This window comes from Stegodyphus dumicola, chromosome 4 (genome assembly GCF_044657685.1).
Source record: "Stegodyphus dumicola isolate Sdum_Otavi_A_Nest chromosome 4, ASM4465768v1".
Classification (NCBI taxonomy): domain Eukaryota; kingdom Metazoa; phylum Arthropoda; class Arachnida; order Araneae; family Eresidae; genus Stegodyphus; species Stegodyphus dumicola.
In genome coordinates, this window is record NC_140771.1 from 100,376,457 (window position 1) to 100,400,799 (window position 24,343).

General features: G+C 33.5%; 1 protein-coding gene across 3 annotated transcripts in view; it reads right to left on the bottom strand.

Moving 5' to 3' along the window:
- The window catches only part of LOC118186853 (pancreatic lipase-related protein 3-like), a 56,633-nt gene that overhangs the window by 14,963 nt on the left and 17,327 nt on the right, over positions 1-24,343 (bottom strand). For 2 of the 3 annotated variants that reach the window (XM_085814260.1, XM_035357014.2), the window contains 5 exons: positions 20,996-21,112; positions 19,136-19,252; positions 13,972-14,214; positions 9,387-9,513; positions 4,918-5,103 (listed from right to left, as the gene is read on the bottom strand). In XM_085814260.1, coding sequence (XP_085670386.1) covers positions 4,918-5,103; positions 9,387-9,513; positions 13,972-14,214; positions 19,136-19,252; positions 20,996-21,112 — 790 coding nt within the window. The remainder of the gene's footprint in view (positions 1-4,917; positions 5,104-9,386; positions 9,514-13,971; positions 14,215-19,135; positions 19,253-20,995; positions 21,113-24,343) is intronic. The other variant, XM_085814261.1, reaches the window with a different exon arrangement.

The following is a 24,343-nucleotide window of genomic DNA, read 5'->3' on the forward strand; positions in this document are numbered from 1 at the left end:
TAAGTTTTAAATAATAAAATAGTTGCACTAGTATCCTTATTGCACTAGTATCGCGGATCAAGCCAAAGAAATATATCACTGGGCTTCAGAATGTAAATACGGACATTATGCAATTCTCTAATCTTATAATTGTTAGAACTCCCAGAAGCTCGATAGTGGGAGTGTAATTCTTTTAACTGGTACTAATCGGGACTTAGCTAAAATAAAATTGGTAATCCAGCTTGCTCTGAATCTAGTTTTGAAGTAAGCTACTTCTCCGTCTGCTTTTAAACTAGCATCGGCAAATATGCGCACTTATTTTTCCTTAGATGTAAAATCTTCACAGTAGGTTCTCTTTAATGGCAAAATCTTGCAGGCGGTTGATTTCTATACATGACTCTTTCCACTACGACTGCAGTTCATTAGTCAAAGGTTCATCCCAACCAATTCTTCTTTTCGAAAATGATTGCATTCAAAGTTCACAGTCATTCTGATCGTAAAAGACACAGTCATACCAAAAAGATTAAAACCCTTGCCACAAGTACTTAACATGGTACATTTTGTAACTTATACTTCGCCAAAGTTCTCGATCTCCCTTAAAACGCTAGAGGAATCAATTTTGAGGATACCTTCTGCTTTATTCCACACGAGTCCCAGGTCCTTCAATAGCATATTGTTGAAGTTACACGCCATCTGACAGATAATTTTTATTAGGTATTTTCCTTTGCCTATTTGTTTCATCAAAATGCATTCGCAAATTTGCCTAACTTCATACTGGCTTCCACCATTATTTCTCCCTCATCCGAATACGTAACAAGCTTCATATTTCTTTCCTGTGCATTTCTTTAAATGTAATCTAATAGTTGCAGAAAGGAGAAATACACACGCCCCAAATGGAACTCTTGCACGTGCAAATAATTTGAAGTTATGTTCTTGGTAATCTACTTTATTGTTACTGAACCACAGGGATCTGAGGAAATTTCGGTGCACTAATTCCAACATTCAGAAAGGCTTTCTCAATATCTGCTAAAAATCCAATCTTCAACCGGCAGAAATAGGGTATTATCTAAACCAAATCTTTAAAAGGCAGTCTTTTATCTTTGAGGATGCATCACAGACAATACATAATTTAGTGGTGGATTTTTCTTCTCTAAGACCTGCATGACGCGAAAGGTAATAATTGAAATTACCCAGTACCTGAAATTGGCGTTCTTCAGTAATCTTCGCTTGGCTCCTCCCGTAAAACTTCTTCATAGTCCTAGAATAATTCTACATTATTTCTTTATTTATTCCCCAACTTAATGAGTCTAGACTCGAAGTGACCTCACAATTATTACTTTGGTGATTTTTTACAGAAGCTTTGTTCCATGTCTTTCATCTTTATACACCAAATTACTCTCGACTAAATGCATAATATCCTCATTGCATTGCTTGCTTTCTTCTTCAGAATTAATTTCTATCGCTTCTAACTCCCATACAGCTTTTTAATAGCTCAGAAATACTGTAGATTTTTTAGGTTTTTTCCGAAGCAGAAGATGTAAAAAATGTGCAATGCCCTCCCCGGGATTCTAACCTGAACTTCTGAAATACGCACCGAGTGTGCTACCGTTATATAATGAAGGAATGTTGAAATGAGGAAGAAAATACCTTATAATGCATTCTTGTTTAATTTTTACATTACTTACACATACCGTTGAAAAGCTTGGCTCAAAAAATGTTTTTCCCTGAACTACGAATTCGAAAATGCCAGCAGTAGCTGTTAATCCAGTGCTTACTCTTATTTATTTAACATATAAAATCTCACACGTATAATCGGGTCCTATTAAAACATCAGTATCTTTATGTGTTCCGATATCTGACAATTCAAATCTTTTGGCGAGCTTTACTCCTTGCTGACATCTAGGGTCATATAAAATTCTCACTAAGTCTTGTTTCCTTTCTGGTTTTGAAATAGCTCTATTAGTTAATAATAAAAGATTTTCCTTTCATGAATAATTTAAATTAGAAACGTAAGTCTCCTTCTCAGATTCGGATGTGGCGTCATTCTTCTTAACTACTCTATCGCAAATTAAATAACTATATGGTTGGTTGCATACGTTACACATGTCTTAGGGCCATTGTTTGGTTTCAGGCAATGAAAACGTAATCTTTGCTGTTTTCTTCTCTCTTTCTACCAGAAATGGCCATTGAGCAATTTGCTGCGTCTTGTGTTTTAACTGTATAAAAAATGCAGCCTTCTTGCTGTGAAATGGTTAATGCAGCTGCATTTTCCATATTCCGTTTAGAAGCGTAATTTTGTTTCACGTTTTCTCCTTAGATTCCGCTATTAACGTTTCTATAATTAGAATGAATTAACAAGCTTAATGCTTTCCTGCGTTCTACTTCGTTAACACTAAAAGTTCACTTATGATACATTCTGAAGTTAACTCGACTTTTCTACATGTTTTGCATCCTAAGTTCACTTATTCAGGCAATTTGTACAAAATCAAAGGACAACATATTCCCTTACGCACCTGCGCTGATGTTAAGACTTATTAAACTTTTTATCTGTGCTTAATCCTCGTTGTGCTTCAAAAAAAGAACCCCAATGGGTTCTATAGTATTTCTGAGCGATTAAAAAGCTGCGAAGTTAGAAGTGATAAAAATCAAATCTGAAAAGGAAAGTAAACAATGCAATGAGAATATTATGCATTTATTCGAAAGTAATTTGGTGTATAAAAATAAAAGATATGAAGCAAAGCTTCTATGAAAAAAGGATCATCAAAATCTAATGTGAGGTCGCTTCGAATTCAGAGTTATTAACCTGGAGAATAAATTAAGAAATATTCTAATGTGAGGTCGCTTCGAAATCAGAGTTATGAACCCGGAAAATAAATTAAGAAATAATCTAGAATTATTCTAGCACTATGAAGAAGTGTTATGGGAGCAGCTAAACGAAGGTTATTGAAGAATGCCAGTTTCGGGTACTGGGTAAAGTCTTTCTTAATGTTTTAAGCTAGTGGAGTTTCTTACAGGGTCGATAACTAACTGTTAATTTATGTTTATCATACGAGAACTTATGAGAAAGTCAGTTCGACCAAATCGCTCTTTAAACAATGTTATGGAACAGTCATATTTCTCACTACTTAAAAAAATAAAATCCTCAAACCGCAGTAAGAACATTTCCTAAAAAATAACTTTTTAGGCAGATGAATTTTTCAGCCTTTGTCACTGTTTCATTATAATGTTTTGCTACTTTGAAACTATTCCAAAAAGCTAGTCAGGTTCTGTGTGTCCAATAAAATTCCAGTACTTCTGATTTGGAAAATTTGACAGTAATAAATCTGTCAAAAATTTTATTCTGCTAAATATTAAGATTCTGATTAGTACTAGAATACATATTTATGGATTCTACTCTACCTAGCCATTCAAAGGCTTCTTCTCGATAATATTCGCTGCGAATTATTTCCTGTTCTAATTCATTTAAATCTATATGATTCTCAATTTCATTACCTAAATCTGTTAGTGAATTAATCTTTTAACTCTTTAGAGAGATCACATAAGTCCTTAGTTTTTACACTTTTAGTTATCTGTTAACGGCTCATTTAAAGTCACTTCTGTTTTCGTAATTCACTTAGTTTTTAACTGCCTAACAACTACCTATTTCTGCTTTATTTGTTGCACAGCAACAGGCTCTTCACTCTATTTTGTCTTTTTTCCTTCAGCAATTAAACAGTTCAATCAAGCGAACTAAAAAAAGTATCGGACTAATTTTAATTCAATGCTTACTACTTGTAAAGGGAGTAATGAGTTGGCTACTCAGTCACTTTTCAGTCTTCATTGCTAACACGTCCCCAATTCTCTGTGTTAATTTCATGTTATCTGACTCCAAATAACCGAATCCTAGCTAAACAACTAATCCTTTTTATTCCAGATGAATAGTTTTCTTCTTCTGCAAAGGAGTCGCCTACTTGGCGACGGAAATAAAGGCAATAGGATGAAAAACGCTTTAGTCACTTAGCAGCTGACATCACAGTAGCTCCCTCAGCAGATAGAACCCATAGTGCAAAATCATTATTTAATTTTAAAGTAAGTATCATACGCATTGTACCTGCTCGCACTGTGCCAAGCAGATAATGCTATTTACACAATTTCTGTTATGACGCATTTTAAAAGAACTCCAAACTGTCATTAATTCATTTTACATGAAATACTTGTTATTCAATTTTGATGCAAAATATATCGCTATTTAACTGGATATTCTAAATTTTATATTCTTTGTCTCATTTAATTTTTTCTTACATTTTTATACTAAGAAAATCGCGCGTAGTGAAGCAGTGCTTTTAGATATTTATCTAATTTTAAGTACGATGAAAATAAAATTAACAATCAATGTACATAGTATTTGCGCAGATAAACTTAGTAATATAATATAAACGACAAAATTAAACAAAATGAATTATTAACATCAGCTAATTAAACATGGCTTGAATCTTTATATAAAAATCTACAAAGTATTCAGTAAAATAAGAAAACGTAGGTAAGAAGAAATTCAATAAAACAAAGATCAATAAAACGTAAAAAGAAAAAAAATCTAATTTAAATTTAATATGAAGAATTTTTCTGAAAATCATTAGAGATACGGAATAGAATTTGCTTAATTTAAGTTTCATTAATTCAATTAAATTTCATTTATTGCTGGGATTCATTTTCCTTAGGGAAAGATAAACATTAAAAACCGGGAAATTCGGTGATCTATCTAGAGACTGGGAGGAAGTGATGAAAAACCAGGAGAATTGGCAGTTTTGATACACTATTTCTCTCAATGTGAAAATACAAATATAGGAAATTATTCATTAAAACACCACTCTTATTTCCATATATATGATAACATAAAGTTATTTCCTGCTTCTTCAGTTTCTTCGACGTTATATTAATTTAACACTTTTCCATACTTACGAAGGATACAAATAGTTAATCTCTATAGCTTCTATCACAGTTCCGAAGTCAGCAATAAGACCTTGTTTGATAGCTGCCGGTTTCAAAGCGTAATTAACTGCAGCAAGGCCGCTTTTTGGTTTCCCAAGGGCTAATTTAGACGTGATAAGAATATGCTGGACTTGCTTCCTTTTCATTAGATTGACACTGAAAATTTGGACAAATGCATTTTAAATACTTTTCTACGAAACGAAAAGCAAAAGACAAAAAGAAAAAGGAGATATATATTATTTTGAAAGCAAATCAATTTAAATATAATTACATTTATCGATATAAAGCATTTTCATATTTTCGTGCTGACAAAGCAATGCGTTAAATGTTATTATTTGAATATACGATAAATATATAATTCGAAAGACAACGGAAATTTAAGGATTATTATCGTAACATAAATAAAGTCTGCACCCAAGTACAGTTTGGTTTAGCGTCTCCCTGGAGTTTGGAAGTTTACCTGAGATGAATTTACCGAGCACTTCATACAACGCGGGGCCCACCAGCGGCCGAGCGGTAAAGACGCTGAACACTGGTAGTTCGGTCCGAGGTTCGAATCCCGCGAACGGGCTGGCTGCATGGGCGTTTTCGTGGTTTTCCCCATGTGTAACGTGTATACGAGCCAGTTTCCCTTAGAAAGTCCTCCACGAAAGGCATCCCTCCCCTTAGGCAGATAGCCCTAGTGTGCTTTGCCATAATTAAATACACCAACACCATACAACGCGCAAGGTTATTACACCCAGCTTGTCCGTGACATAATATTGCATCTGAAATATATCATCGGGATTTTGCGCGGAAGAGATTTGCGAATCTTGATATTAATGGATGATAGGAATTTCTCATGGTAGATTTTCTATCTGAGATGAGTACATTGCATTTCTGTGAGAACAACCAGAAGTTTAATTGCTTCGGTACTGAACTTCCTTATAAACCGCTTGATTTTAACGACGGGTAGCCCTTGTCACTAAGTTCTTGCATTATGTTTTCAGATCCATCGTCAGCAGAGAGACCGTGTATGGCAATCTTCAGGGCTGTATGGGCTTTAGCTCTGAAAGTAGGGAACTGTACTTCAGCTTTCATGAGTGCGATCATCGTTCTGTCTCGCATATTGCTATAGTGAAATTTCAAACGTATCTTGTCTCTTTTTATAGTACCAAAATAGCCCTTAATGTGGTTTTCTTAATTCATCATAGTTTTCCTCCAGGCAGCTGAAGCAGAATTTTTCAAAATAGTGTTCGATGAATTTTCACGTGAATCTGCACTGGTAAGCCATCTGTAGAGTCATACTTTTTCTTTTTCTCCATCATTCCTAGTATAGAATTCGATGCTTCATTACTTTCTTTGCATGAATTGTCTTTTCAGGAATTACCTTCTCCATAGTCAGGTTTTCCTATAGTCTCTCAAACAAATGCATTAGTGAGAAGATTAAGCGGGCATTCTTCGTTTGCAGCAACCAGCTTGACCTGCGAACTCTTTTTTTTTCCGACGAACAGGTCTCGGAGTCCTTAATCCGTTTGAGAGGAAATCCATCTCTATGTGCTGGTGTAATGGTGTATATTAATTTTATAACAGTTATTTTAACTTTGAAATCCTTTCCTTTAAATTCTTGTTTCCCACTTACAACTCCCTGCCAGAATGAGTTTTTAGAATATCTCAGCATGCAAATGAGTTAGGAGTAGTATTTATTGGAAGTTCAACTAACTTCGATAGAGAGTGCTAGGAATCCCTAATGGCGCCTGTTTGCCTTCTGGCTAATTCATTATTGAAGCTTTTACACTCGGCCGTATTATACGCGCCTATTAATATTTGGCGACTAGTTTAATTTAAGGGTCAACTACCTTAAATAATTGTCTCTAGCTTCGGTTAAGTCTAGTTTAAACGTCTTAGTTATCTGAACTCAGTGATAAGACGCTACGTAGTTCATTAGGGTTTTCGTCGTTTTATCAAAGGGAGAGGAACATCACAAAGTATAATTCAAAGTCATCTGGATCGAGTTTAGTTCGCTTCAGCTTCGTACAGGTAAGTTCAACATCTATCGAGAAGTGAGCATCAAGCGCCAATAATATAGACATCTTAAAGGAAGTAAGGTCTGAGAATCGAGAGAGATCAGAAACTGCCACGTCAAGTATATAATATGTCGAAATATTTTTTTTTCAGAATTAATAAATCATATATCATTTACAACTTCAGTTAAATCTTCAAAACAACAACCATTATCAATTCTGCAATTCTTTGTTTAAATTTCAGCATTTTATGGTAATTCATGCAAATTTGATTCATGCAAATGAAAATTTATGGCATATTATACTGCTAGACAATTTATTCTTCAAGATGAACAATACTATAGCCCACAGAAACCCTAAAATAAAAGAAAGCAAAGTATGGAAAATTAGAATAAATGCGATATACAGTAAGAAGAAGTATAGTTAAACAAATTTTCATTTCCTCGCCTCTTTACCCCATGAAAGAATGATAAAAATATTTGAAGACTTTGAAAGCGTGCGGACAGTTTTTGTACTAAATTAAAGTTTTAAGGGAATGATTCAATTGAGATCTTGAAACTTTCGGTACGTCTTCTTGACAAAACTTAGATGATTTTGCACGTAGCACTATCACTGGAAACGTCTAAGGCAAAATTTACAGATGTTGCTAAGGATTTCAGTATTATCCACAGAGGTTTTCTCGTCTGTAAAAAGCATTTTAAACAACGGGAATGTATAGCAAGCGTCACGCTAGAGGTTGTTTTAATCGCCTTCAAAAGACAGGTACTTTATCGCCAATAAGAAACGGATGCATCAGAGCTCAGCAGGTGGCTAGTAAATTTCTTGCTGCCACAGGGTAGTGGATCTCTTAAAAGCCTGTAGCCAGACATTCGTAAGAAGGAGGACTATATGTCCGCATACCTGTTATGTGTGTCCATTTACTACACAGCACTGTTTGCAGTGGCGTTGCGAGCATCGCATTTGGACTGAACAGGATTGGGGTTGCGTACTATTCTCAGATGAGTATAGGTTTAGTCTGTCATCGGATTATAGGCGCCAATTAATCTGGTGTAAAGGTGGTACTGCTTATCGTCTAGGAAATATATTATATCCGAGATTCAGTGTCATGGTGGTACTTTTCCATTTATCACCATGGATTCCAACGCGCCATATCACCGAACACTCGCTGTTCAGGATCATCTAGATAGCGAGATGGCCAGCACGTTTCCGAGAACTAAACCCATTAAAATTGATTGAGCTACTCTGGAAAAGTAACTTGCTGATCGAAAATATCTTCCATCGAACAAGAACACACTCGTACATATACTGACATAGGAGTGAGATTAATTGCCTCAACAGCTGCTGGATAATATTCAAAACATGAAACGACGTATGAAAAGTTGAGTCGCATGTTGGACGTATCATGTAAAGACACTTCTCTCAAAAGTGCCTGTTCGCGCTCATTTACATTTCTCTGTTTTCCGTCTACATCATCAAAAGCACACTTTTTTACTTTTGGATACTTCAAAACATTCTGAATTTTTCTGAACAATTATTTGCCGTTATTCTTATGCCCAGACAGTGTGGCAACAATATGTTATTATACTTAGCCTCCAATTCTGCTTAATGTTATGCCACACTGCAATTTGAGATCCGAGCTGTCCAGCAGTGTAGCTTGAAACTCAACTATTTGATTTTATTGTTATTGTTGTTGCTGTTATCATCAGTGATATCTTTCTTTGGAGGTGAAGAGCGGACTTTTTATCCTCTTGTTGTTATTATTACTATTACTTTCATAATTCCTCATATGTTTCATTCATTATAATTTCCATAATTTCTCCTCCTTTTCGCATTCCTCACCAGAACGCAAATTAGCTTTGGATGTATTTAAGCTGACACTTTTGAATCTTTAATGAAAGCTTCTGGCAACCAAGTCTTCTTGAAGTATTTAACGAACTGCTTAAACGTTACATCCCTGCCTTGGTATTTCTCTCGCCGATGTTTTAAATTACGCCCCGGTAAAATATCCTGAGCAAGGTTATTTTAGACTGTTGAAAGTGTAATCTTAGATTACGTTATCAAAGTTTGAAATTAATTGTGTGTTATATTAATTTAAATATCCACAAATCAAGAAAGGTTCCTCTATAGCACAAGTTGAGCCTTTGTATTCAATTTAAGATTAAATAAAATATTTATTTAAACTTTTAAGTTTGTACTCTGAAATCCGCTTTTGCTTAGAGAAGGAAAATGAAAGATATTTGAGATAAGTAATGCATAGAAACGTAAGCAAAAGTAAAGAAACTTCCGTCAAAAGGCCAGTAAGAGTAAAACAGAATTATAAGCTGAAAAATTAATATTCGAGGGGAGAAATTACAGAAATGATGCTTATGGTGCAATTCACTTTTTGATAACTGATACTGAACTAATTTTCGACATTAGCATTCTTAATTTACTTACTAGAGCTTATTGGTTGCTTGAATATTTATTTCTCCTTTCAGTGTTAAGTCCAGATATACTTCTATTGATTCGTAGGTCATTTGTTCACGAGCCAGTTCAAAATACACAATAACTTGATACTGGAACACTGGAGAAAGAAACTTTCATGTGTACAGAAATAAACTGCTAAGCTATTGAAAACTTTTAATTACTTTTAAAGCACTAAATTTCAATATGAATGTATGAGTTTCTCAATAATATAAGAAATTCGTGTAAGTTTTACAGTAGCCTGAAAACTTTTACAAAACACACCAAACCACTACATGATGAAATAACTAAAAAGTAACAGATATAACAGTAACATGAGTATATTTGCAAAATCATAAATTTCTGAAAGTTAAAAAAAATAACTTTCTTAGCTACGGGAGTGAAAACGAAGGAAATATAGTATGTTCCTCAAAATAAAAGTTCAAAAATATTCTACCTAAATGATAGGAAACGAAACCCTAGGTCCTCCTTTTGGCCAAAAGGTGTACAGAATTTGGTGTTCTTTAATAGCATAAAAGAACTTCCTAACAGGTTTAGAACGAATTATCGTTGTGTCTGAAAAAACTGTAAAGTTTTAAGATTTAAAACAAATCTGTTATTACATCAGAACTTGAATATAACTCACTTCTCGTGATTGACAAGATCAACCACCACTTGTGACAAGATAATTAAAGCAACAGTCAAATTCAAACTAAATCTAGCAATCAAGGACTATACAATTAATTTAATGCGAAGTTGGCTCAAAACTTCCCACTGACGTAACAATTTAAATGTCGGCTGCAATAAAGCAAAGTTAGGGAATCCTAGTAACGTTACCTTCAGAGATGTAAACGCAACTCAAACTAAATTTGCATTCTTAAAGCGAAACGAAAAAACATCAGACAGTCATAAAGTAATTGGCTATGTAAAATAATAGTAGATCTAAAGTTGAATGAAAATCGCTAAAAACCAAATTATTGAAAAGCTGGCGTTAAAGAGAGTTAAACATTAGAATCACTAAAAAAACCAAGCAAATTTTATGCGCGTGAAGCTCTCAAAGAATTTTAGTTCAGAAATTAAAAACTTTTTGAACTACACTTTTGGCTGCAGAGAAACAGTAAATATGATTTTTTTTACCAATAGGGATAGGCAATAGAGGATTTATAATTTTATTAAAGTAGGAAAGGAAACCATTTCATCTGCTTAGAGTCTGCAAGCGACATCGTTCCTTATGATTTCGTTTGAATATTTTAAAACTTTTCTTTACTGATCTCTCGTAGCACAGTTTTACTCTTGCAACTGAAGTAGAATTTTTTATTTAAATTTCTAAACAATACTACTTAAAGTTTATTGTCGTTATTATCTCTACATAGAATCCTAATACTCGTCATTAGTTGCTTACGCATAAAAACTATTTTACTGCTCGCTTGGAAATATGTTTTTAGGTATAGTAATAACGTCAGTAACGTATAGTTATAACGTAATGAAATCTACACTCATGTCCATAAATTAAGGATAATTCGAAGTCACGCGGAAATTGAACTCTAAAATAAATATATCACTTGTAAAATCACTACACACATCTTCAAGAATCATATACAAATTTCAGGAAGTAACCAGATGACACCGATGGTACGTCACAATGACGAGAGTGTAAGAGAGTGATATATAAGGAATACAGTCAAAGAAGTAAAATTGTTCGCAGGCGCTTTATAAGCATTTAAGTGCATTAACCGAATAGTTATGACACAAAGGACGCATTTGGATGATTTTTTACGTGGTAGAATTATCGGCCGTCTGGAATGTGGACGTACCCAACTGGAAGTTTCAAACGAACTTGGAATTGCCCAGAGTGTCATCTCCAGGCTTTGGCAACGATTCCAAGATGATGGTAATGTGAGTAGACGTTACAGCACAGGTCGGCCCAGAGTTACAACGCCGAATGAGGACCCGTATTTGGCAGTTACTGCCAAAAGAAACAGGCGGAGCACAGCCTCAGACCTGTCTCATCAGCTCTCTTCAGCCACTGGTACGACAATTTCAAGGCAGACCGTGTACAGACACTTAGGGCAAATTGGTCTATATGCTCGTAGACCTGTCAGATGCGTTCCACTTACTGCAACTCACTGTCGCCTGCGGTTAGCCTGGAGTAGGGAGCATGCATTGTGGACACCGCAACAGTGGGCTTGTGTGATGTTTTCCGACGCGTCCAGGATTAGCTTTCAGTCTGATTCTCGCCGAACTTTCATATGGAGAGCTTCAGGTACCCGTTACCACCAAGAAAACATCATTGAACGACACCGTTACGGTGGTGCAGGAGTGCTCGTTTGGGGTGGAATTATTCTGGGTTCCAGACATGACCTGCATGTTCAAATTGTAACCATGACAAGCCAAATCTATCGGAGCGTCATTCTGGAACAACATGTACATTTGTTTCGGGGCACCATGGGCGCACAATTTGTGTTTATAGATGACAACGCCCGTCCTCCCCGTGCAAACATCGTAACCGAATGCCTTCAATCGGAAGATATCACCCATATGGACTGGCCAGCATTCTCACCGGACTCTAATCCAGTAGAGCACGTGTGGGACAGGCTTGGCCGACGAGTTGCAGCCCGTCAACCTCCTCCTACATGTCTACCGGAACTTCAGAGAGCATTGCTTTTTGAGTGGTGTAATATCCCCCCAGATCAGATCGATAATTTGATACTCAGCATGCCTAGGCGTTGTACGGACTGTATTGCATCGTCTGGGAGACATACAATGTATTAACAATCATACCAACCGTATAATATTGGTTTTTTCTAAATAGGTGTTTTTTGTAATTTGCTCCAGGGAGGAAAAAATCGCTAATTTTTTAATAATATCAAACATATAGCATCTGTTTTTGCTCTTTACCTTTTGTTTAATAAATAAGCTTTACAAATAAGTCAAATTTGTTTTGCTTCTAACTCTTCCTTTACCTTATTTTGCATTATCCTTAATTTATGGACATGAGTGTAGTATAGAAGTATAGGTCTCTGTATAGAAGAAATAAATTTATTGTAAAATGCCTATCAAGTAAAGGCACCGTAGGACTTATCGTAAACGATGCGAGAGAACAAAATCACTAAGAAACATATCATTCATTATTTCAATAACTTTAGATATGTAAATGCATTGTGAAACATATTGTCACTTAAAAATGGTATACATGAGGGATTCGGAACCAGAGGGGACTTTCATTGTTTCAGGGGGAAAAGCGATCAGCGAATTATTTAACTGATAAATATTTAGGTTTTAATTTATGAAAATAAAAAAGAATTAATTTTATTAGTGCATTAAAAAAACTTGCCGAATTTTTGCTCCTGATGTAGAGCGACTTGTATCTGTTTGCACTCAAAATCGATAGAGTGTTGACCAAAATCTACGCCAAACACAAAGTTGTTGCTTTGCTTAATTTTAGATTTTACCTTCATCATAACAGATTACGTAAGAGATGTCTTACATGATATGATTGCAGTTATTAATTCACGAGTTCAAAATATAAAGGAGTACATGTATCCTCTTGAATTGAATTTGGAAGAAATTTTGCGGCAATGAAATATTCCGTTCTATTTAAAACAAAAATGCAAAATAGATGTTTTCCCTTAAATTAAAATTTCAATAACAAATTTATTTCAGACAGTTAAATATTAATATAATGTACTTTGATATCAATATAATTAAAAAGCTTCTGCTCAACTTGAATATAGTTTCTCTGTTACCGGCCAGCATTCAGTAGAACAACTGAGTATTTTATAGAATGCGGAAAACTGGCTGGCATTGTATGAAATGATTAATATTTCATGCATTTCATTGGCATTCTAAATAACGGCAAAACACAAACCAGCAAAGTATGAAATACGTCTCTCCCATTCGTTACGAATATCTATGCAGTTAATACATTCATACATAATCCATACATTTAATGGATTAAATTGTCATAAATCCAAACAATTCATGCATTTTCTATATTGTTTTCTTTAATCAGAAAGGTATAAATTTTATTTTATACAACTTTCATTTTTCTTTGCATATTTTAATAAAAGGTTTCAAATTGCACTCTTTCTTTATTTTTTCAAAATAGCATTTGTATTTTTGAGGAATGAATGCTTTTTAAATGTAATACCTTATCAAGATATTTTTTCTTATTTTGCCTAAATAGTTTTTTGCATTCTATAAAAAGGTCTAGCATTATACACAAAGTCAAAGGAAAGTGAACAAAAATTCTCCCATTTCATACATTGCCAAAAGACTCCCAGTATTCTATAAAATGCCTAGCTGTTCTACAGAATGCCGGAGTTTCATTCATTATCGGTAATATATCTGTTTAATATTTAATATAGGATAAGCTTTCTCTCCATTGAAATTTGGAGCGATGGTGCTGCCGAAGATGTTGAAAACTTCGAAGCTGACTGTGGAACTGAGGTTATAGCAGCAGTTGATTCGATTTGTAAAAGTTTGCATACATGTAAAAAAAAATAAAAGTAACATCAAAAGGGACATCTTATTTAGGAAAACGGAATCATATCTTTGAAACGCATGAAAATAAACTTACAACAATAATAAGGTCTTTCAATTCCAACCTGCAGATAATATCTAGATTTCTGTGGGGCTGGAGTACTGAACTGGCCCATGAAACGACATCTTTCGCCATTTTTTCCGCAGTTGCATTCTCCTTTCAGAAATGCTTCATAACTGAAGCATTCCACTCCGACCATCAGACATCCATTCTGGCCAAATGAAAATAGCATAAGCTCAATAGACCTTCTATGCTGGCAACTGAATAAATCAGATACAACTGTAAGAAACATGAAGAAAAATATAGGTACACAGAAGCTACGTATAAAAGTTTCGGATTTCTCCTCCATCCATATCAGTTACTGTGAATTTTACAATTTGAAAATTTATGGAATTTTAACGAACGTTAGTCAATTGACGCCATTCTGCCAGATATATATGCTCATTTAAAGTCTATTTCACATTTCGAAAATTTGGAATATTTTAATTGCTAACATTATATTGAAATTATGAATAACTTTCGCTTTATATAAATTTTCGAATTAGCAATCTTAGGTAAATACATCGAATATAGTGAAACGCTGAAACTAAGACGTTTACTTTCTGTGTTAGGAAAGCAGAGAACTTACGAACGAGTTAGGAAGTGCAACACCAATGAACACGAAAATGACAGTAAAGTAACTGTCTTTCTAATTTGCAGATTTTAGCATGCATAGTGTCATGTATACAATGCATAGTGTCATTTATACAGAGGGTGTCTACACACTTTTAGAACGATTTTGATAAATAATTAAAAACAATATTTGGAAATTAGCATTTTTTGGCAACAGCTTCTTACATGAAATGAGAAATATCGTCTGCTACTATCAAATTTATTCTTTTGTCAAGATGTAGAATATAAACACGCTGTGGATTTAATGATAGGGTTTTGCGTTTCACGAGACATTCCTTTCTCATAACTGAAATCCGCTTAAAAATGCATGGCATTAAGATTTTTAAGTGTAAAAAGAGCAACATTATTAATCGGAAAGGGAAAAACCAACAATCATTACTTCTACAAAGCAAAAAGACTCCAAATGAATACCCGAAAAAGGTACGTAATGTTTCTAATGTCTTTTAAGTTGCAGTTTAGGTAAGTAGAGAAACTCCATCGAGAAAAATATCACAAAATCTTTAAATAAATTTGTAGCAACAATAAATAAAATAATAAGCTAAAAACCACGATGTTCATCGGGTTTGAAAAGGTATGTGGCTCAACGTAGAACAACTTGTAAAACCTTGTATGAAAACTATTTAGCAAGAGATAAATGGAAATCCATTGTAACTCAACAATCACTACCGCCAGAAAGGTCTATTTATTAGCAAAAACGAAGAGAAATGCTGTACACAGCTACTTCCGCCAATGCGCAGAAGATTTTGGGAAGGAGTTTATTATTGTATAAGAGAGTGTAGAATATGCTCGAATTGTAGCCTACGTGGATGATTTTATACTAGTTGTGGCGGGAAGGAGAACCTCGAAATGTAATTTCAGTACTGTATCCATCTATTCGCCCAATGGGCTGGAGCCCATAAGCTTTAGAGTTTGGCACACAAAACTAAAGCTTTAGTCATAGGACGCAGCAGATAGCTTAGACGCAACCCAATAGAGAAACACACAAGACACTTCGTAAGCAGAAAACACGGTGAATAATACTTTGTTTGAAATTATCAGAATTTAAAGCAGATAATCAAGATAATCTGCTTTAAATCGCCGAGGTAACATACCGATTCAAAAGTTAAAAAATCAATAATCTAATTATAATTGCTTGAAAACTAGCACTGTCTAATATTAAAAATCAGGTTAATTTACCTTTTAATTTATTCAAAACCAAATTTGTAACTTTAAAAGCAGTCCGTTTAACACAAATGCGAAGTTAAATATGAAATTTTACACCAAAATAATAATTAAATTCAAAAATGTGCCACGTTGAGGTTCAAGCAGTTCCCAACAGGAGCACAGGAGGAACGAATGAGAATGGCGAACAATAGACCCAGATTTCGAAATATCGAACACATCAGCAGTACATAATACAATGAGTTGGAACTTAAATAAAAGAAGTATGTGAAATCCCATGTTTTGAAATTTTCTCAAGTGTGAGAATACCTACCACGTCTGGGTATCTTAACGAAGAATCTGCATAAAATACATTTCAAATAATTTATGCACTGGAAAATGAAATGGTAATACAAAAATTCAAATATAAACTGAATTCCCTGAAAAAGAACAATCAAGGGGATATACAATACCAAAAACCTAGCTCTCAGAGGGAAAACCTATGTGCTATAGAGGAAGGAGAAATTTATGCTAATTCTTTTAAAATTTTTAGAACCTAGAGTAAAAAATGCTAGAGGAAAAATATGAAAGGAAATGTTATATATATATATATATATATATATATATATATATGTATATTACCTTAGCATCATCATCATCATCATAAGGGCACAGCCCCAATCCTCCTAGCCGGCACAAGCCGGCCATATAACGGAAAACTGGGATATATGCGTGTGTGTAACAATGTAGATGTTGATGACGAATAGATTATGTAAATCCGGAGTCACCATTTGTTAGCCGTTGTGCCTATTTAACAAATTTGACTCATTTCTTGAGAAGCACAATCTTAATATGAATTACATATCGCAGGAGGCGTACTCTTCGCGCCCATTCTTGATCATAATTTTGTGTATTCTGCGTATTATGACAATGCGATTGAAGAAAGAGAGAGGTAAGCGGTGACAGGTTGTCACGATCACAAGCAAAAGCAGGAATGCGACGTGTCTAAGCTGGAAATAAAGTTTGGAGTGATTTAATTATGCTTCTGAATTTTTCTATTGGCTGTTAAAAATTTCATTTCCTAAGTTTGAAATCATTATTGGCTGAAATGTCTGTGTAAATGTCTCCGTCGTAAGCATTGTGTCCGTCATAAGCAATCTCTTATAACATGAATTAATTATGAAATGCAGTTAACAGACATTTATTAAAACCAGTTACTATTTTTAGGACAGAAAAAAGGAAATAGCCGAACTGAAAGAGAAAGCTAAGAAATTATTGCAAATTAAAATTAAAATTTTACTTTACATATTTATTACCTTTCATATAATAGTTTCCTTAACTTTTCCCGAAATTTTTGAATACAGTTATGGTTAAAATTTAATCTGATAATCATGCTTTCAAATCTTGCTATAGAGAAACTAATGCAAATTTGTTGTTGAATAGATTAAGACAAAATATGAAACGATTATTTATTTAAGCAGTGACACACCTTCCAGAAGACCATTCTAAGAGAAACTAGTTTTCAGTCACACTGCATGTGGGGAAAAAAACAAAAAAGGCCTATACAATCAGCCCATTTAACCGAACCAAAATATGTCGAACTGACAATGTTTAATGATCTTGTCTACAGATGCGCAAAACTGCATGTTTATAGAATCGGAGCAGAGCCGTTCACTGACTGAAATGAATCGCTTCTTTTTATTACCCTCCACTCATAATAATATCTTTGTTTAAAGAGATCCGGAACAAAGAGCGAGTAACGATGATGGAGGAAACAGTAGAACGAATCGAACGAGCAGTGGAATCAGGACTGGTTAGTGAGTCTGGAGCAAACCGTGAGATCAGTAAAATCTACTGAATCAAACGTAAACTCCTTGAACTGATTTCTTTCAATTGTAGTTTCGAGATTCTCTGAAACCTCTTTTGTACGCAGAACTAACAATAAAATTCTAAAATACAAATTTTTCAAAAAATTGGGAAATGATAAAAATTAAAAACTAACTTTTAACATAAAAAGATAAACAGAGTTTTCTTCCCTAAAATGGAAATCCATTTGTCTTGGAAAGCTTACAACAACAACAGTGAACTCTAAAAGAGCTCCGCTCTTCTTTCGTGAATCAGAGTTCATTCCCTTAGTAAAATGAATTAGTTCGTGAATAGAAGATCTCCGTTCCTGGCAGGCTACTAATAAGAACTTTCTGTACTGTAAAATAGCCATCACTCAGTTTTCTGAAATCTGGAATCGGGATACATTCGTTCAGTAGAGTGAATCGGTTCTTTGAATCAGTTTCGGAACTAATTGCCTAACTTTAGTCTTATCCTCTCGGCCGCTGATATTGCAGGAATAGCGAATTATTCAGATGTTTGATCAATTTTATAAATATGTTAAAATGAATTTGTATTTTAAATTTATTGTACTATACTTTATTGTATAAGAACCTTATTATTAAGAACTTTATTACCAACAGTTTTCCAAAAACTAACTCCAATCATATCGTCAAGTTCCTCATATTTTATTCAAGAACTTTAATATACTATAAAACCATTATCTAAGACATTTCAACTATACGTATCTCTAACGGGCTTTTCAGGTCTTTATTATTTATTATTTGTGCATTTCTCTTACAAGTTATTTAAAATCTATCACTCAAGTTACTTATAATGTATTATTTGTGTATTTCAAACACAACATATGTATAATGCATTCGCAAAACACCATATTTGGTTACGAATTGTTATGTTTTCGTTAAAACTTGTTCATACGAACACTATTTGATTTATTATCAATTATTATCAGTTTATTATATTATTAATTATTTTATGCTAAATAATTTTTCGCAAAATTTTAGTGTAAGCAATATTAGTATCAAATATTCTAAGCATTATAAATCTACTGGATATATATCCAAAGTATGTAAGTGCAATGGCACCGACTGTGAACATTTCTTGTAATCTCTTTCCTAAATTCTAATAAATAGTTGAAATGCAATCGGACTATACCCATTTACTCACAGGAAACACTGGGTGTCCCTTTGCACTATGTATATGTACAATACATGCTCATCAGTATTACTCGTCAGTACGTCAGTAAAGCAGAATGAATTTTAACTGATTTGCATATCGAAGTTTCACTCTCGTAGCATTCACTACTAGAACTCCATATTTAAATGTTACAAACTTCTTGCTAGTAACAATAGTATATTAATGTTTTCCAACTTATGTATTTATATCAGTTTCTATAATCAGAAATTTCTGATTATTACATTATTTTGACTCTATTTCTATCTGCAGTTTACAAAATTCATAAACTGAATAAAGACAGAAAGTCAAAACTTTGAGAAATACCTGATGGTTTCATTGCTAGCTGCTAACAGAAAGACATACTTACACTCTGTGACACGAGAAAACGTGAAAATACGTCTTAACAAAGTAAGGGCGCAACCCCTTGGTCTGCCTCCAGCTGGCCAGAAATTTATTTGGCCTAAGTCTTCGGGATTTCCCAAACCTGCACAGAAAGAATTTGACCATTTTAAGTAATCACAATTAATAATAATTTGAAAATTTATAAGTAAAGAAAAATTAAAGAAATACGATTAAACAATTTTTATTCAACAAGCTTTTATTTAAAATGGATATGATAATTAATGCGTAAATTATAATGCGTAAATAAAATGGATATGATAATTAATTTATCATACTGTTTAATGGGAATAGCAGATTAATTCTATTTACGAACTATTTATTATTTATTACTATTTAATACTACAGAATAAATCTATAATTTTATATCTCGAATATGAAAAGCGTAGGAAGCCTGAATAAAGAAATTTATTAATTTAATTTCATTGTCAAATGTATAAGCCACTATCTTTTTTATTTACCATGGGTGCCCCATTTTTTCTATTACACACTAATAGAAAAAAAAACTGCAGATGAATTACGTAAATAAAATTATTTAATCTATTATTAAATATATACTAAATGATAAATTAGTATTCTCTTAATGGTACGTTAATTATCACATCCACTATAAATTAATGCTCGTTATATTTTTTAAAAGAATTTTTATTTTTAATTGTATTTTCTGTTTCTTAATTTCAATTACATGATATCAATGAGTAGACCTTTGGCCATTACTAAAACACAAGCAATAAATTATAAGAAAATTTAAAATAAAACAAATAACTAATCGTCATTCAGATAATGGACAAATCGCTTTGAATATTTAGTTTCAGAAATTGGATGTAATAACAGTGTTACTTAACAAGAATTTTCCTTAAATCTGAAAAGAGAAAATTCATTCCTCATTATGTATTCTAATCTGGCAAACTTCATTATTAAATTCGCCAAGATTGCAACCTCAAAACGCTTTTTCCCGGTCTGTTTCAGACTGCTATACATGTTTTTAAAAATGTGAAAAATCTCTCAATTAATATTCTTTCATTCTTGTTGTTTTAAAAGAGTAAACAAAGTTTGTTTTATATTCCGAGAAAATTTCAAAACTTCATATTCAATGTATTTTTAGATGTTGAAATTTGAAAGACATAAACATTGAATAGTCTAAGAAAAAAAGATTTTCAAAAATTCTCTTAAAATTCAGAAATTAATTTACAGTTAAAAGTTATCAGTTTCATTGAAATGATTTTTTTCAGCTTTAATTTGTTCGGTAAAAGAAAATACGTGCACAAAATCATATAAAAAGAAATAGAAAGGTACAGACATAAAACTCGTACGCGTTAATAATAATAATAGAGAGTGATTGTTGTATAAGAGCTGTTGGGCTGGCACGAAAGTAATAGACAGCGTTATTCTTTGTTTTTCTTTTGAGATTTAACAGCTACGAAAATAAATTCCGTGTATTTTTGTTCACAACTGTAAGTTTATGTTTAACTTTGAAATGGGGTGCAAAAACAAACATTTTCAATATATTTTATATTTTAAAATAAAAAACTCTAAATAGAATTTTTAAAAACTAGCTTCACCACATTCTTTTGTCATCAACAAGCTATTGTGTATACAAGATTTGAACTCGATGACTTATTAGGAATAAAAATCGATGACAAAATTTCATTCACGAAGCGAGTGAAAGGCTTCGTGTTAAATAAGTATAGTTACAAAAGAAGATACATATGTATTTTTTTTAATAATTAGGTTTCTACAATAAAAAGAAAGATTAAAGTGTTCCTATAAATTCTACTGCTATTGACCTTAATAAAGGCACATTTAACATAATGAAAGGAAATTATACCATCGACAATTATTCTCCCCGGATTCGTATGAATTACGTCAACAAATAATGCGTCTGAAGAATCAAGGACAGCAACATTGGGACGATCTTCATAACCGGGGCCGGCAGGATCAAGACCTTACAAAATAAAATGAAGAAGAAAAATTTTATAATTTTTTACATAAAAACATATGCATTTTTTATGCCTCGAAGAAAGGTTTAATCAATAAGACGAAGATGTCATCAGCCATCGAAAATTTTGTCCCATTAAGGAAAGTTTTTTTTTCCTCCCTGAAAACCTAGAAAAGTTTATAATTTGCTTGTTTTTAGTTTAAATAAAACAAAGTCATTTAAGGATTAATTAAACATGTGAGGACTCTTTAAAATAAATCACAGTCTGAAAATTTAATATTTAGGTATTAAAGAATTTGAACAATAAAGTGTAACCAACAAAAATGTCTTGCAGGTATCAACATAAGATTTCAGACAGAAAATAAATATAAATTTTAATTTCTTTTATTTGCAGTATTATTCCTTAAGTATATTTCATTACACATATACATATGTGTTATTTATTATGTACATGTTAAAGTACATATAGTTAGCATAACTGAAAGCTTATTTAAAACGCTTTTTTATTCCGTGAATAAGATTTTTTTTTTAACTCTGGCCCATCAAATGTTTACGTATCATGCATTTGGCCCGCATGAAACTTGAATTTGAGATTACTGCTACATAAGATTTAAAACAAAAGGGGGAAAATAACAATTCAGTTGTTATAATAAATGTAACATTTGTTACTAAACATATACAACCGATCAAATATAAGCAATTAAAAGATTAAAAGCGCAAAAACTGCTTCTTTTTTTAGCAGAATAACTAATATTTATTAATCATGGAAGGAATGCTTCTGAATACATAGATGAGTAAACAGGAAAATAGATAATTAGGAGGACAGATAGAAAGGTACAGGCATAAAAATCGTATGCGCTAAAAATAAAAATCGAGAGTGACTGTTGTATGAGACTATTGGGTTGGCAATAAAATGATAGACAGCGTTATTCTTCAGTCAATCTCATATTTGTGTTTTCTTTTGAGAGTTAACAACTACAGAAACAAATTCCGCGTATTTTTGTTCACAACTGTAAGTTTATGGTCAGTTTTAAAATGGGGTGCAAAAAAAATTTTCAACAAATTTTACTTTTTTATTTTCATAAAGCGAAAAAAATGCTGAGGCTCACAAAGAGGATGTGAAGCTTATGGTGCTGATTTAGAAATTTATAGTCTATTTTGGTAAGGCACCGGTAGTCGTGTATGCAGATCACGCCTCCATGGGACGATTATATTTTGACAAAAATGTATCGCCACGATTGATAAGATGGGCATTAAGTTGCAAGAACTAATAATTAAACACACGCCGAATAAGGAGAACATCATAGCAAATGCCTTATCCCCAATAAAATTAGACGAAGAAGGTAAAGAAATAAAATGTTCCATTTAAACCTCAAAAATATTAGATTCCCGTCAAATAATTATTGCAGAACTAGAAACCGATCCAAAGTATAGGCATATTTATGTATGATTACAAGACCCGAAAAAATTTGAACATCCGGATATAGTGGCCATAAGAAATAGAGCAGAAAATTACGAAATAATAGACAAACTCTTACTTTATACTTGTTTAATATTTTTGTATTTGTTCTGCGACGCTAACACATGACATGATGCACCTACTTCAGGGATTACATGACGCACCTATTTCCGGTCACCTAGGCATTCGGAAAACGATGCAAAGAGTTCGCGAGGCGTTTTTTCCCGCAACTTCAAAGAGTGGTAACGGATTATGTCAAGTCCTGCCATACATGCCAATTAGTTAACGTTTTAAATTACAACTCAGCCAGGTATGTAAATAGCATAAGAGCTATTTTTTCAAATGAAATAATTGAGCCCGTACGTAAATGGGCATATTTGTCGTTCAGTTTTATACTTAAAAGGAGATAGAGCAGGCAATATCACTGCCAATGTGGATCAAGTCAAGAACTACTATGATCGTAATGATATGCCTATTTTTAAAGATATTTTACAGGACGCACCAAACACAGGTGTAGGAACTTCAACTTCGAAAAGGGTTTTGCCAGGAACAAAAAGGAAAGAACCCAGAGTGGTGGAGCCGAACGGAAAGAAACGTCGACATGATGAGACAAGATGTATTAACAAACGAAAACTGAACCAGCGCAAGAGAGGAACAAGTCACTGAGAAAGGGAAGGCAAAACAAGACCCTGTACAAGATCTACCAACCGGCAAAACATGGTAAAAAAGGAGATTAAGACATCAGAAGTCACAAATTCAGCCGCCAAGAAAGGAGGTCAAGGAAAAGAAGCCAACCTAAGTTCCACAAAGAAAACGCCGAATAGAAGAGGAATATTTCAAAAGTAAGAAGCTACTCAGAAACAAGGAGCTCCGACGACTGACCACCCAAGAGTTACCCGGCCAGATCAAGGGTTTCCTTCGGCCACAGCTCACAAGCGTCCAGCTGATGTGGCTCAGCGCCAAACGATGGTGGCATGTGAAAGGAGAAGAGGTGCGAAACGCAAGCAGCTGGCTAAGGGGACCAATTGGAAGAGCCAGACACGGCAGAAAATCAGAGTCCAACAAATGAACCAAGTCCCGTCTTGGAAAGATTTTCTAAAGAAAGGTATTTCGGAATTAGCCTAACAAAAGAAAAGTCAGCAATTATTCTATTAGTTTATTTTAAAGCTAGTACGAAGTTGGTTGAAGCTAAGAAAAATTAGTAACATCTCTGCTAATATCAAAATAAAACTACCGGAGTTGCTTCAAAAGTAGGGCTCACTGATGTTCTTGATTTCAAAACACTTAAGTTCAACACCACTTCATTTTTCAACAATATATGCTATGAGGTGTGATAAGTCCTATTTAAAATAATCTTGGGGAATAACCTAGTAAACAATCGTTGAAATTATATAATACATCTCGTGTTGTTGCCAAGCTGTCGTGTCGTTGCCAAGCTAGGAATTGCCCATGCATTAATTAGAATTATAACATACTAAATGATCCTATAAATTTCTAATGTAAAGCACCGATAAATGTAAATTTAATAGTCATTGTAACTAGACTTAATGTAATTTAATTTGATAGTTTAATTTAAGTCGTTGTAACAATATCAACTAGAGCTTCTCCTCTAACTTTAATGCAAAATGCCACATCAGCAACATCGGTTACTGACGAAGCAAATACTAAATCAGCACCCATATCAATAAGTTCGCTGTATTTGGTTTGAAATTGAATCATGGAAACCTTAACTGGATAGTATTTGATATTTTCCCTGGCTGAATAGAAATGTTCCATTG